Genomic DNA, 13949 nt, shown 5'->3' with positions numbered 1-13949 from the left:
ACACACTGAGCCTGCACCGGGTTCGCTCCCCGTTCACACACTGACCCAGCACCGGGTTCACTCCCCGTTCACACACTGACCCAGCACCGGGTTCACTCCCCGTTCACACACTGACCCAGCACCGGGTTCACTCCCCGTTCACACACTGACCCAGCACCGGGTTCACTCCCCGTTCACACACTGACCCAGCACCGGGTTCACTCCCCGTTCACACACTGACCCTGCACCGGGTTCACTCCCCGTTCACACACTGACACAGTAGTAGCAGCACTGTTCCTGCTCTTGCATTCACCAATTCTCGAGCTGCGCTAAGCCTCTAATTTGGTTCCTGACCTGTATTTATGTGCCTGACCCAGTTCAGTTTCTGGTGAGTTCTGGGTCACGGAATTGTAGCTCTGTTTGTGCGGTTTCTGGAGTGGGAATTTGTCCGTAAGCTGTGGGGACAATGACTGTGCGAGTTTCTCTGTTGGAAGTTTTTTCTCATTTTGTTATCTTGCCAGATCGGAGCCTTGTTGAGTGTCGGGGGAACCCCCGACTCACCGAATGATTAGCAGAGTGCCAGGCACCAAGTGTGGGATGGCAGCGTGAGATGGCAGCATTCACTACTGAATACCAGCGACTGCAGTCCTCCTACACCGATTCCCCACCTGGGGAAGAAGACCTACTGGTTCATGTGGCAGATGGCGGAAAATGCAAGTTGAATATTCTCCTCTCTCTCCCTCCAGGACCATGATACAAACATACATTCAAGCAAGGGGCAGGAGTGGGCCATTCAGTCCCTCCAGCCTGTTCTGTCATTTAGTAAGACCGTAATTGATCTAATCATAACCTCAAACTTGCATCTTGCCCACCCCCGATAACCCTTACTTTCGGAGAACCTGTTCACCTCTGCTTTAAAAATATTCAAAGACTGTGCTCCCACTCTTTTCGGGAGCAGAGGTCCAAAGACACTCAGCCTCTGAGAGAGAGAATTTTGCCCCATCTCTGTTTAAGTATATGACCCCTTATTTTAAAACAGTCACAGTAGTTATAGGTTCTCCCACAAGAGGAAACATCCTCTCTACATCCACCCTGTCAATACTCCTCAGTGTTCTATGTTTCAATCAAGTCATAGAGGTTTACAGCATGGAAACAGGCCCTTCAGCCCAACTTGTCCATACCGCCCTTTTTTTTGAAATCCCTAAGCCAATCCCAATTGCCTGCATTTGGCCCATATCCCCCCATACTCATCGTACCCATGTAACTGTCTAAATGCCTTTTAAAGATAAAATTGTACCCGCCTCTACTACTACCTCTGGCAGCTTGTTCCAGACACTCACCACCCTCTGTGTGAAAAAATTGCCCCTCTGGACATTTTTATATCTCTCCCCTCTCACCTTAAACCTATGCCCTCTGGTTTTAGACTCCCCTAACTTTGGGAAAAGGTATTGACTAGCTGATCTGTGCCCCTCATTTTAACCTATGTAGATCCCTATGTAGCCTCCTTATTTTCTCTTCAACTTACTTTGCTATCAATCCTTGTACCATCAGCAAATTTGCCAGCAACACTTCATGAAAGCCATTTATATAAATTGTAAGGAGTTGAAGCCCCTGCGCTGATTCCTGTGGTAAACCACTAGCTACATCTTGGTGACCTGAAAAATACTACTCTGTGCTTCCTGTCAGACAATCTATCTTCTATCTATACTAACATGTTACCCCATACACCAGGAGATTTTATTTTCTGCAATAACTTTTGACGTGGCATCTTATCAACTACCTTCTGGGAAACTAAGTAGAATACACTGATCCATCTTCATCTACAGCACATTGTTTCCTCAAAGAACTCCAGTACATTGGTTAAACATGATTTTCCTTTCATAAACTCATGTTGACTCTGCCTTATTACTTTGAATTTATCCAAATACCTGCTATAACACCTTTAATAATAGCTTCTAACATTTTCCCTGTGATTGGTGTTAAGCTAACTAGCCTATTGTTTCCCACTTTTTGTCTCCTTCCCTTTTAAATAATCAGACGTTCCTGAATTGAGGGAATTTTGGAAATTAAAACCTATGCTCCAACTATCTCAGTGGACGTTTCCTTTAAGACCTTAGGATGAGGTCTATGGGAGGATTTCTCAGCATGCAGCTCCAACAGTTTACTCAGTACCACTTCCCTGGTGTTTGTCCTGACTTCCTTCCTCCCTTCCTACTTCTGGAATGTTACTTGAATACTCTATAGTGAAGACCTATGCAAACGGGCAGCACAGTGGGTTAGCACTGCTGCCAACGAGGGACCCGGGTTCAATTCCCAGCTTGGGTCACTGTCTGTGTGGAAGTTGCTGTGGAACCACAGCAACGGGGCAACTAGGGTTGGACAATAAATGCTGGCCAGCCAGCAAAGCCCGTTCCCATGAATGAATACAAAAAAAAACTCTCCCCATATGTGTGCATTTCCTTTGGATGCTCCAGTATCCTCCCAAAGTCCAAAAATGTGCTGGTTGGATAGATTGACCATGCTAAATTGCCCCTTAGTGTCCCAAAATGTAGGTGAGATGGATTAGCAGAGTAAATATATGGAGTTACGGGGATAGGGTGGGGGAGAAGGCCTGTGTAAGATGATCTGTCAGAGTGCTGGTGCAGACTCGATGGGCCAAATGGCCTCTTCTGCGATGTAGGAATTTTATGAAAATACCTGTTCAGTTCATCTGCTATCTCTTTGTTTTCCATTATTTATCCTGCAATCTCACTTTCCATAGGACCAGCACTCACTTCATTAACTCTACTTTTTTAACAGAAATCAGTGTCCAGTGACATACCACAGGGATCTGTGCTGGGCCCCCTATTGTTCATCATTTATATAAATGACATTGATGACTATGTGAGGGGTAGGATTAGTAAGTTTGCAGATGACACAAAGATCGGCTGAGTGGTTAACAGTGAGGCAGAATGTCAATCTTTTTTGACTTAACAATTAAATCAAGTTAACTGAGGGACGCCTCCAAAAAGAAGGGAACCACCCGGAACAAGAGACAAAGTGGAAAGGAAACTTAAAACATCAAACTGAAATGTGATTAAAGGGGTCGATAACACACCCCAATCCCTGCAGTGCCCAGTGGGCAGGAAAGGCATCAACAGTGCCCTAGGACACCGCATTCTCCCTTTCCTGGGACACCCGGCTGTGAATGTTATCATGGTAGAAGGGCAGACAGTCTGATCGGACGACCCCCTCAGTCACCTGCTGCCTTGACCTGTTTACGGTGAGTCTGGCCAGGCCCAGGAGCAGGTCAAAGAGGTTTATGACATGGAAACATGCCCTTCGACCCAACTTGTCCATGCCGCCCTTATTTTTTTAAACCCCTAAATTAATCCCAATTGCTTGCATTTGACCCATATCCCTCTATACCCATCGTACCCATGTAACTACCTGTATGCTTTTTAAAAGACAAAATTGTACCCACCTCTATTAGTACCTCTGGCAGCTTGTTGCAGACACTCACCATCCTCTGTGTGAAAAAATGTGACATTCTCCCATCTATGTTGATGAGTGCAAGGTGAAACACCCGGGCAGCCTGTGTCTCATTTCTGTTTTCTCCTTGGAAACAGCATCCCGGTTAATTTCTGTGATCCTCCCTCTCTCTGACCTCAGCTTTCTTCCTGTGAACTCAGTCTACAGTTTTCACCTCTGGGCTTATTCACATTATATCTTTGCTTTTAATTTTTATACCTCATGCTACAAACCTGGTAATCCACTGATGTTTTAGAACATAGAACATTACAGCGCAGAACAGGCCCTTCGGCCCACGATGTTGCGCCGACCAGTTAAAAAAAAACAACAACAATGACCCACTAACCTAAACCAATCCCTTTTCGTCCATAAACCTGTCCACAGACCTCTTAAACGCCCCCAAACTAGGCGCATTTACAACTGCAGCAGGCAGGGCATTCCAATCCCTCACCACCCTCTGGGTAAAGAACCTACCCCTGACATCTGTCCTATAACTACCCCCCCTTAGTTTAAAGCCATGCCCCCTCGTGCTAGATTTTTCCATCAGAGGATCCATCCACTCCGGCTATTGCTGTTAATGTCTTGTGAACCTGAACATCTTTCCACATTTTCCACCTTCCCTCTACTAAATTAATGCAATGTATACATTGATGCTGAAATGTCCTACCTCTTCTTGCTTATTTCACATCGGTGTCTCTGCAGCATCCCCTAGAACCTCAGACCCAAATCATTGATGTGCACAATGAGCTGAAGTGGTCTCAGAACAGAAATCTTTGAGGCACTAACAGCCACTCTCAGAAACTCAAACTATCTGTTCTTTCCTCACAATATTGAATCAAATTTTGTCCACCCCCCCAATTGGTATGGTAATGAGGAAGAGCTTTCTAATAGTTTCTAATCCTTTTGTTTCATTCTCCACAGCTCCATGGCATCACATCGAAAACCTGGATCTATTCTTCTCCAGAATATCCTTTTGGGCTGTACCCATAAGCTGCTTATAGAATAGAATTATAGAACACTACAGAACAAACAGGCCGCTTGGCCCACGAGTTGCGCCGATCACATCAACACCTACCAATCTATAGACCTATCTATAACCCCCAATCCCATTAAACCCCATATACTCATCCAGAAGTCTTTTAAAAGACCCCAGCGAGTTCGCCTCCACCACCACTGATGGCAGCCGATTCCACTCACTCACCACCCTCTGAGTGAAAAACTTACCCCTAACATCACTTCTGTACTTTCCTCCCCGCACCTTAAATCTGTGTCCTCTCGTAGCGACCATTTCAACCCGGGGAAATAGCCTCTGAGAATCCACCCTATCTATTCCTCTCAACGTTTTATAAACTTCTATCAGGTCGCCTCTCAACCTTCGTCTCTCCAGGGAAAAGAGTCCCAGCTCCCTCAACCTAACTTCATAAGGCATGCCTCCCAGTCCAGGCAACATCCTTGTAAATCTCCTCTGCACCCTTTCAATAGCTTCTACGTCTTTCCTATAGTGAGGCGACCAGAACTGCGCACAGTACTCCAAATGAGGCCTGACAAGGGTCTTATAAAGTTGCAGCATTACCTCCCAACTCCTAAACTCAAACCCTCGATTAATGAAGGCCAGTACACCACCTCCTCCACCTGCGAGGCCGATTTAAGAGTCCTGTGGACCCGGACCCCAAGATCCTTCTGCTCTTCAACACTACTAAGACTCCTGCCCTTGATAGTGTACTCGTTCATCCCGTTGGTTCTGCCAAAATGGACGACTACACATTTATCCGCGTTGAAGTCCATCTGCCACTTCTCCGCCCAGTCCTGCATCCTATTTATGTCCTGCTGCAACTTCTGACATCCTTCCAGACCATCCACAACACCACTGACCTTCGTGTCACCAGCGAACTTACTTACCCATCCCTCCACTTCCTCATCCAGGTCATTTATGAAAATGACAAACAGCAAAGGTCCTAGAACAGATCCCTGGGGCACTCCAATTGCAGCTATCCTCCTCCTGCTTGGAGGAGGATAGCTGAGCTTGTACCAGTTATCTGTCCCATTCCTTCAATTGCACTCACTTTATAAGAACAAGACTTTGGTAATTAATATGTCTCTGTTGCTGATTTCACAGAAAGAGTATAGAGCAGCACGGTGGCATAGTGGTTAACACTCCAGCCTCTCAGCGCCAGGGATCCGGGTACGACTCCTGGCCTGGGTCACTGTCTGTGCGCAATCTGCACATTCTCCCCGTGTCTGCGTGGGTTTTCTGCGGGTGCTCCGGTTTCCTCCCACAGTCCGAAAGATGTGCTGGTTAGGTGCATTGGCTATGCTGAATTCTCCCGTAGTGTACCCGAACAGGTGCCAGAGTGCGGTGACTAGGGGATTTTCACAGTAACTTCATTAATGTTAATGTAAGCCGAATTGTGACACTGATAAATAAACTTTCAAAAGATTCCTGCACTGTTTGTCAGTCTCTGTCCTTAGATATCTGTGCACTGATTGGAATCACAATCACCTCTCCCTTACGGAGATATCTGTACACTAATGGATGTTTCAGTCCTCTCTGGGAGATACCTGTACACGGATTTGAGTATTACTGGAAAAAAAACCTGCTGGATTGTATCAAATAACCCATCCCTTTGGTCGTTTGAAATAGACAAGATATAGATCACACCTAACCAGCCTGTGTTTACAAAACTCAAAACACAATGTTCAATGTGATGTGATTCCGCAATTGGGCAACGTATGCTAAACAATCCTGATTGTGTTAAGAATTACACTGCTAACCAATTTAAGATTATCAATCAGGGTGGCTCACTTACAAGTGTTAGAAGCTCCATATTTTAGTACACGGGCTTGTCCACAAGGAACATGTACACACAGCAACTGAACAAAACTGACAACCATTCTCAGGTTCATTCCTCAGGACAATGCCTTGACCAATCACAGTCACACTGCCTGGTTTGAAGTTAAGCAAAGCTTGGCAGTTAACTGTCAGTCGCCTTGGGCATTCTCCTGGACAACACCTCTACCAATCAGAGGCCATTATAAACCAGTACTCTCTTCCACTGAGGTATAAATTGTTGCTCCCATTACATTTGGTATTCTTGTAAATTGTCCTGATGACTGAAGGATGAAAAATTTCAAAGTGTGTCTTTTTTCCTCAAAGCACAAGTTCTGTATCCTACCCGACTGTCTGGTTCTGTGTATATCGAACTGTCTGAGTTGGAATTGCAATGTTTCTCATCTTTCCTTGACTGTCTCGCACATCTACCACTTACATCAGAAAAATGGCTTCCTGTGTATGCTGCTGACAGAACTGTTTGAATTGGTGTACGTTTTACATTTTATCTTTATTAAGTTCTGGTAGAATCAATTTTCAGCAACGGTACAGCATCAGCCCTGCTGGACACGGTACAGCATCAGCCCTGCCGGACACGGTACAAGTCAGTCCTGCCGGGCACGGGTACGGGTCAGTCCTGCCGGGCACGGGTATGGGTCAGTCCTGCCGGACACAGGTACAGCATCAGCCCTGCTGGACACGGGTACAGCATCAGCCCTGCTGGACACGGGTACAGCATCAGCCCTGCCGGACACGGGTACAGCATCAGCCCTGCCGGACACAGGTACAGCATCAGCCCTGCCGGGCACGGGTACAGGTCAGCCCTGTCGGACACGGGTACAGCATCAGTCCTGCCGGACACGGGTATGGGTCAGTCCTGCCGGACACGGGTACAGCATCAGCCCTGCCGGGTGCGGGTACGGGTCAGCCCTGCCGGGCACGGGTACAGCCCCTGCTCTGTGCTGGGCGCTGATACAGCCCCTGCTCTGCGCTGGGCACGGGTACAGCTCCCGCTGTGTGCTCAGTGCAGGTACAGACCCCGCTCTGCGCAGGTTGCCCCCACTTGGCAATCAACTTGTCTAAGGGGATAGAAATAGATTTCCTGAGAGGCTAAAAGATCCTGATAGAATTCTACAAGATTATGAGCGGCGTAGACAGAGTGGATAGTCTGAAGCTTTTTCTCAGGGTGGAGAAGTCAATTACTGAGAGGCACAGGTTTAAGGTGCGAGGGGCAAGGTTTAAAGGAGATGTACGAGGCAGATTTTTTACAGAGGGTGGTGGGTGCCTGGAACTCGCTGCCGGGGGAGGGAGTGGAAGCGGATACAGTACTGAGTTTTAAGGGACGCCTTGATAAGTACACGAATAGGATGGAAATAGAGAGATATGGTCCCCGGAAGGGTAGGGGGTTTTAGTTCAGTCGGGCAGCATGGTCAGTGCAGGCTTGGAGGGGCCGAAGGGCCTGTTCCTGTGCTGGAATTTTCTTTATTCTTTGTTCTTTGATGTGAAGATCTGAGGCAAGAGAAACAGTGATGACTCTCATTGGACTTGAAATGTTAACTCTGTTTCTGTCTCTACAGAATGTGGATGAAGGAAGTGTAGTTGATATAATTTGTATGGAAACCTGGTGAGATGGATCCAAAACAGGCTTAATGACAAAACACAAGCTGTCGTGGCAGAAGGCTGTTTGAGTGACTGGAGGCCAGTGTCAGTGACGTACCACAAGGATCGGCATTGGAGCCCTTATTGTTTGTTATAGACATAAATGATATAGATGATAATGAGAAGAAAAATTAAGCAAGTTTGCAGATGACACAAAGATTAGTCGGGTGGTTAATAATTAAGATGGTTGTAGGTTTTAGGAAGATATCAAAGGGTTAGTCAGATGAGCAGAGCAGGTGATATTTAACCCTGATAATTGTGAGGTGGTGCACTTTGGATGAACAAGTCAGGGGAGTATTTAATGAATGGGAGGACACTGGGAAGCTCAGAGGAACAGATGGATCTTGGGGTATTTATTCACAGATCCATGAAGTCGGCAGAGTGAGTGAATAGGAGAATTAAGAACATAGAACAGTACAGCACAGTACAGGCCCTTCGGCCCTTGATGTTGTGCCGAGCTTTGTGTGTAATCAAGATCAAGCTATCCCACTCCCTATCAATCTGGTGTGCGCCATGTGCCTGTCCAATAACTGTTTGAAAGTTCTTAAAGTGTCCAACTTCACTATTGCTATATCTTGTTAAGAAGGTATATGGGACAGTAGCTTTTAGCATAGAGTATAAGAGCAAGGAGGAAATGTTGGAGTTGTACAGAGTGTTGGTTAGGCCACAGCTGGGGTGTGTGCAGTTCTGGCCACTGCACTATAGGAAGGATGTGATTGCACCCGAGGGGATACAGAGGAAATTCAACAGGATGAAGCATTGAGCTATAAGGAGAAACTGGATTGGCTTTTATTGTTTTCTTTAGAGCAGAGAAGGTGAGGGGGGACATGATTGAGGTGTGTAAGATTATGAGGGGTATGGACAAGGTGAGTAGAGAGCAGCTATTCCCCTGTTGGTTGAGGGGTCAATCACAATGGGGTAGAGTTTTAGGGTGAGGGACAGGAGGTTCAGGGGGGATTTGAGAAAGAAATTCACAGAGGGTGGTGGGAATCTGGAATGCACTGCCTGAGAAGGTGGTGGAGGCTGGAAACCTTACAACCTTTAAAAAGTATTTGGATGAGTACCTGAAATATTAACATTCAAGGATATGGGACAAGAGTTGGAAAATGGGATTACTGAGCCTTTACAAAGAAAATTACAGCACAGAAACAGGCCCTTTGGCCCTCCAGGCCTGCACCGACCGTGCTGCCCGACTGAACTAAAACCCCCGACCCTTCCAGGGACCATATCCCTCTATTCCCATCCTATTCATGTATTTGTCAAGATGCCCCTTAAAAGTCAGTGGTAGTTATTGTCGGTGCCGACTTGATGGGCTGAAGGGCCCTTTCTGCACTGTATGATTCAATGACAGATACCGTCAGCCGTGCTGAGTTTATCCAGCATTTCAGTTTTTGTTTCAGATTTCCAGCATCTGCAGTATTTTACCTTTGTTATTTAGGGATCCAGGAATTGTCCTTGAAGCTGTGGTTGCGCCTACACCACACAGACTCCAGCAGTTCAAGATGGTAGCTCACAACTACATTCTCAAAACGTAGGGATGGGCACTCAATGCTGGTCCAGCCATCTGCAGCTACATGCCATGACCAAATAAACTTCAAGCTGTGGGAGTGGATTTCTGTACGTCAGACATTGACCAGCAGCTGCCTGTAAGCATCCTGATTCACATCAGTTCAACCCTTGTCAGACCCCATTTGGAGTACTGTGTGCAGTTCTGGTCGCCTCACTACAGGAAGGATGTGGAAGCTATTGAGAGGGTGCAGAGGAGATTTACAAGGATGTTGCCTGGATTGGGAGGCATGCCTTATGAAGATAGGTTGAGGGAGCTGGGACTCTTCTCCCTGGAGAGACGAAGGTTGAGAGGCGACCTGATAGAGGTTTATAAGTTGTTGAGAGGAATAGATAAGGTGGATTCTCAGAGGGTATTTCCCAGGGCTGAAATGGTTGCTACGAGAGGACACAGATTTAAGGTGCTGGGGAGCAGGTACAGAGGAGATGTTAGGGGTAAGTTTTTCACTCAGAGGGTGGTGAGTGAGTGGAATTGGCTGCCGTCGGTGGTGGGGGAGGCGAACTCGCTGGGGTCTTTTAAAAGACTTCTGGATGAGTATTTGGGATCTAATGGGATTGGGGGTTATAGATAGGTCTATGGCTTAGTAGGTATAGAAGTGATCGCCGCAACTAGTGGGCCGAAGGGCCTGTTTGTGCTATAGTGTTCTATGTTCTAAATTGTTAATCTGAGTGTCAGCGATCAGGGAGAGAGGCAGAGGAGGAGGCTATTCAGCTCCTTGAGTCTCTTCTGCCATTTTGTGCTGGACCTGTGATCTAATTCCATGTACTTTCCTTCCAACCACATCCCTTAATTCATTTGATTAACAAAATCTGTGAATCTCAGACTTAAAATTGACAATGGCACTAGCGTCAGTTGCCGTTTGCCAAAGGAACCTCTGAACTTTTATCCACCATTTTGTACAGACCTGTTTCCTAATTTCACTTCTAAAGGTCTGCCTTCAATCTTTGGACTCTGACATCTTCATCCTAACTAACCTCCCGTCTCGGTTTCTAGGTCTACCCGATCACTGCCCCTTAATGTTCAAAACATTAGTCAAATTACCCCTTCATCATCTTGCTTCCAGGAATAAGTCCCGTTTTGTGTAATTTATGCTCTTGGTTCGATACTTGGAGTCCAAGTTTCATTGTAGTAACTTTACCAGAACTTGTGGTGACCAGAACTACTCAGTTTTTATTTCATTCTTACACTTATTGCCCATCCTGAATTTCCCCTGAAGTGTGTATTTTTTTCATCCATGCCAGAGGGCATTTAAGAGCCAACCACATTGCTGCTGTTCTGGAGTCACTTATAGGCCAGACCGGGTAAGGATGGCAGATTTCCTTCCCTAAAGGGTGTTGGTAAATTGGTTTTCACGACAATCAACAATGATTTTATGGCCACCATTAAACTTCTGATTTCAGACTCCCTTGTACAAAACCATGTTATCTATCGCTAATGAGACTATTCAGTTCTAAATGTTAGATACTCTGTATCTAACTCCATGCTATACCTAGGCTGGGAGTATTTGGCAGGGACAGTGTAGAGGGAGTTTTACTCTCTAACCCCGTGCTGTACCTATCCTGGGAGTGTTTGATGGGGACAATGTAGAGGGAGCTTTACTCTGTATCAAACCCCGTGCTGTACCTGTCCTGGGAATATTTGATAGGGGGACAGTGTAGAGGGAGCTTTACTCTATCTAACCCCGTGCTGTGCCTGTCCTGGGAATATTTGATGGGGGGACAGTGTAGAGGGAGCTTTACTCTGTATCGAACCCTGTGCTGTACCTGTCCTGGGAGTGTTTGGTGGGGACAGTGCAGAGGGAGCTTTACTCTGTATCTAACCCCATGCTGCAGGGAGCTTTACTCTGCATCTAACCGCGTGCTGTACCTGTCCTGGGAGTATTTGATGGGGACAGTGTAGAGGGAGCTTTACTCTGTATCTAACCCCGTGCTGTACTTGTCCTGGGAGTGTTTAAAGGGTACATTGTAAAGGGAGCTTTACTCTGCATCTAACCCTGTGCTGTACCTTGTCCTGGGAGTGTTTGATGGGGACAGTGTAGAGGGAGCTTTATTCTGTATCTAACCCCGTGCTGTACCTGTCCTGGGAGTGTTTGATGGGAAACACAGTAAAAAGTCTGACAACACCAGGTTTCAATCCAACCGATTTATTTGATAGTAAACTCACTAGCTTTCGGGTTTAGCCCCTTCGTCAGGTGAATGGAGAGTTCTGGCCTCAGACAGAGCATATAAAGCACAGACAGTCTACAGATTACTGATTAGAATGCGAATCTTTACACCTAACCTGCTGTTCAAGTCTTAAAGTGGCTAACAATGTGAGTGGAAGGAGCATTGATCACAGGTTAAAGAGATGTGTATTGTCTCCAGACAGTACAGTAAGTGAGGTTTTGCAAACCCAGGCAAGTCGGGTTACAGATAGTGCAACATGAACCCAAGATCCCTGTTGAGATCATCCTCATGTGTGTGGAACTTGGCTATCAGTCTCTGCTCAGTCACTCTGCGCTGTCGTGTGTCGTGAAGGCCGCCTTGGAGAATGCTTACCTGAAGGTCAGAGGCTGAATGCCCGTGACCACTGAAGTGTTCGCCAACAGGAAGGGAACAGTCTTGCCTGGTGATTGTTGAGCGATGTTCATTCATCCGTTGTCGTAGCGTCTGCATGGTCTCCCCAATATACCATGCTTCGGGACATCCTTTCTTGCAACGTATCAGGTAGACAATGTTGGCCGAGTTGCAAGAGTATTTACCGTGTACTTGGTGGATGGTATTCTCACGTCTGATGATGGCATCCATGTCGATGATCCGGCATGTCTTGCAGAGGTTGCTGTGGCAGGGTTGTGTGGTGTTGTGGTCACTGTTCTCCTGAAGGCTGGGTAGTTTGCTGCGAACAATGGTCTGTTTGAGGTTGTGTGGTTGTCTGAAGGCAAGAAGTGGGGGTGTGGGGATGGCCCTGGCGAGATGTTCGTCTTCATCAATGATATGTTGAAGACTCCGGAGAAGATGTCGTAGCTCCTCCGCTCCGGGGAAGTACTGGACGACGAAGGGTACTCTGTCCACCGTGTCCTGTGTTTGTCTTCTGAGGAGATCGGTGTGGTTTTTCGCTGTGGTGCATCGGAACTGTCGATCTATGAGTCGAGCGCCATATCCTGTTCTTATGAGGGCATCTTTCAGCGTCTGGAGGTGTCTGTCACGATCCTCCTCATCTGAGCAGATCCTGTGTATACGGAGGGCTTGTCCATAGGGAATGGCTTCTTTAACATGTTTAGGGTGGCAGCTGGAGAAGTGGAGCTTTGTGAGATTGTCTGTGGGCTTGCGGTACAGTGAGGTGCTGAGATGACTGTCCTTGATGGAGATGCGTGTGTCCAAGAATGCAACTGATTCTGGGGAATAGTCCATGGTGAGTCTGATGGTGGGGTGGAATTTGTTGATATCATCATATAGTTGTTTCAGTGATTGTTCACCATGAGGCCAAAGGAAGAAGATGTCAACGATGTATCTAGTGTATAGCATCGGTTGAAGATTCTGTGCAGTGAAGAAGTCTTGTTCGAACCTATGCATGAAGATGTTGGCATATTGAGGTGCAAATTTGGTCCCCATGGCTATTCCGTGTGTCTGGATGAAGAACTGATTGTTGAAGGTGAAGACATTGTGGTCCAGGATAAAGCAGATGAGTTGTAAAATTGCATCTGGAAACTGGCAGTTGTCAGCATTGAGTACTGAGGCAGTCGCAGCAATGCCATCGTTGTGGGGGATGTTGGTGTAGAGCGCCAAGAGATCCATTGTGACGAGGAGTGTCCCTGGTTCACCTACTCCATGTGTGCTGAGTTTCTGTAGGAAGTCCTTAGTGTCGCGACAAAAGCTGGGGGTTCTTTGTACAATGGGTTTCAGGATGCCCTCGACGTAGCCGGAGAGGTTCTCACACAGAGTCCCATTGCCCGATACGATGGGACGGCCAGGTGTGTTTGACTTGTGTATCTTTGGGAGGCAGTAGAGATCTCCAATGCGGGGAGTACGTGGAATGAGAGCACGGAGGGTGCTCTGAAGGTCTGGATCAAAGGTCTTGATCAGATTGTTGAGTTGACGGGTGTGTTCTTTGGTCGGATCTGTGGGTAACTGTCTGTAGTGTTCCTCATTGTTTAGTTGTCGGTACACTTCTTTACAGTAATCCGTTCTGTTCAGTATGAAGATGGCCCCTCCATTGTCAGCCAAGTTCCGCACACATGAGGACGGTCTCAACAGGGACCTAGGGTTCGTGTTGCACTATCTGTAACCCCCGTGACTTGCCTGGGTTTGCAAAACCTCACTTACTGTACTGTCTGGAGACAATACACGTCTCTTTAACCTGTGATCAGTACTCCTTCCACTCACATTGTTAGCCACTTTAAGACTTGAACAGCAGGTTAGGTGTAAGGAT

General features: G+C 46.8%; 1 protein-coding gene across 1 annotated transcript in view; it reads left to right on the top strand.

The window, feature by feature from the left end:
* The window catches only part of atg9a (ATG9 autophagy related 9 homolog A (S. cerevisiae)), a 49015-nt gene that overhangs the window by 6997 nt on the left and 28069 nt on the right, over positions 1-13949 (top strand). Inside the window, exons 2-4 of the mRNA XM_080199639.1 lie at positions 501-692; positions 4411-4454; positions 6743-6807. Of these exons, the coding sequence (XP_080055765.1) occupies positions 590-692; positions 4411-4454; positions 6743-6807 (212 nt within the window). The 5' untranslated portion in view covers positions 501-589. The remainder of the gene's footprint in view (positions 1-500; positions 693-4410; positions 4455-6742; positions 6808-13949) is intronic.

This window comes from Carcharhinus amblyrhynchos, chromosome 11, assembly GCF_965287045.1.
Source record: "Carcharhinus amblyrhynchos chromosome 11, sCarAmb.v2.hapA, whole genome shotgun sequence".
Taxonomy (NCBI): Eukaryota; Metazoa; Chordata; class Chondrichthyes; order Carcharhiniformes; family Carcharhinidae; genus Carcharhinus; species Carcharhinus amblyrhynchos.
The sequence above is the reverse complement of the archived record's forward strand: the minus strand, read 5'-3'. Positions and strand labels throughout refer to the sequence as shown.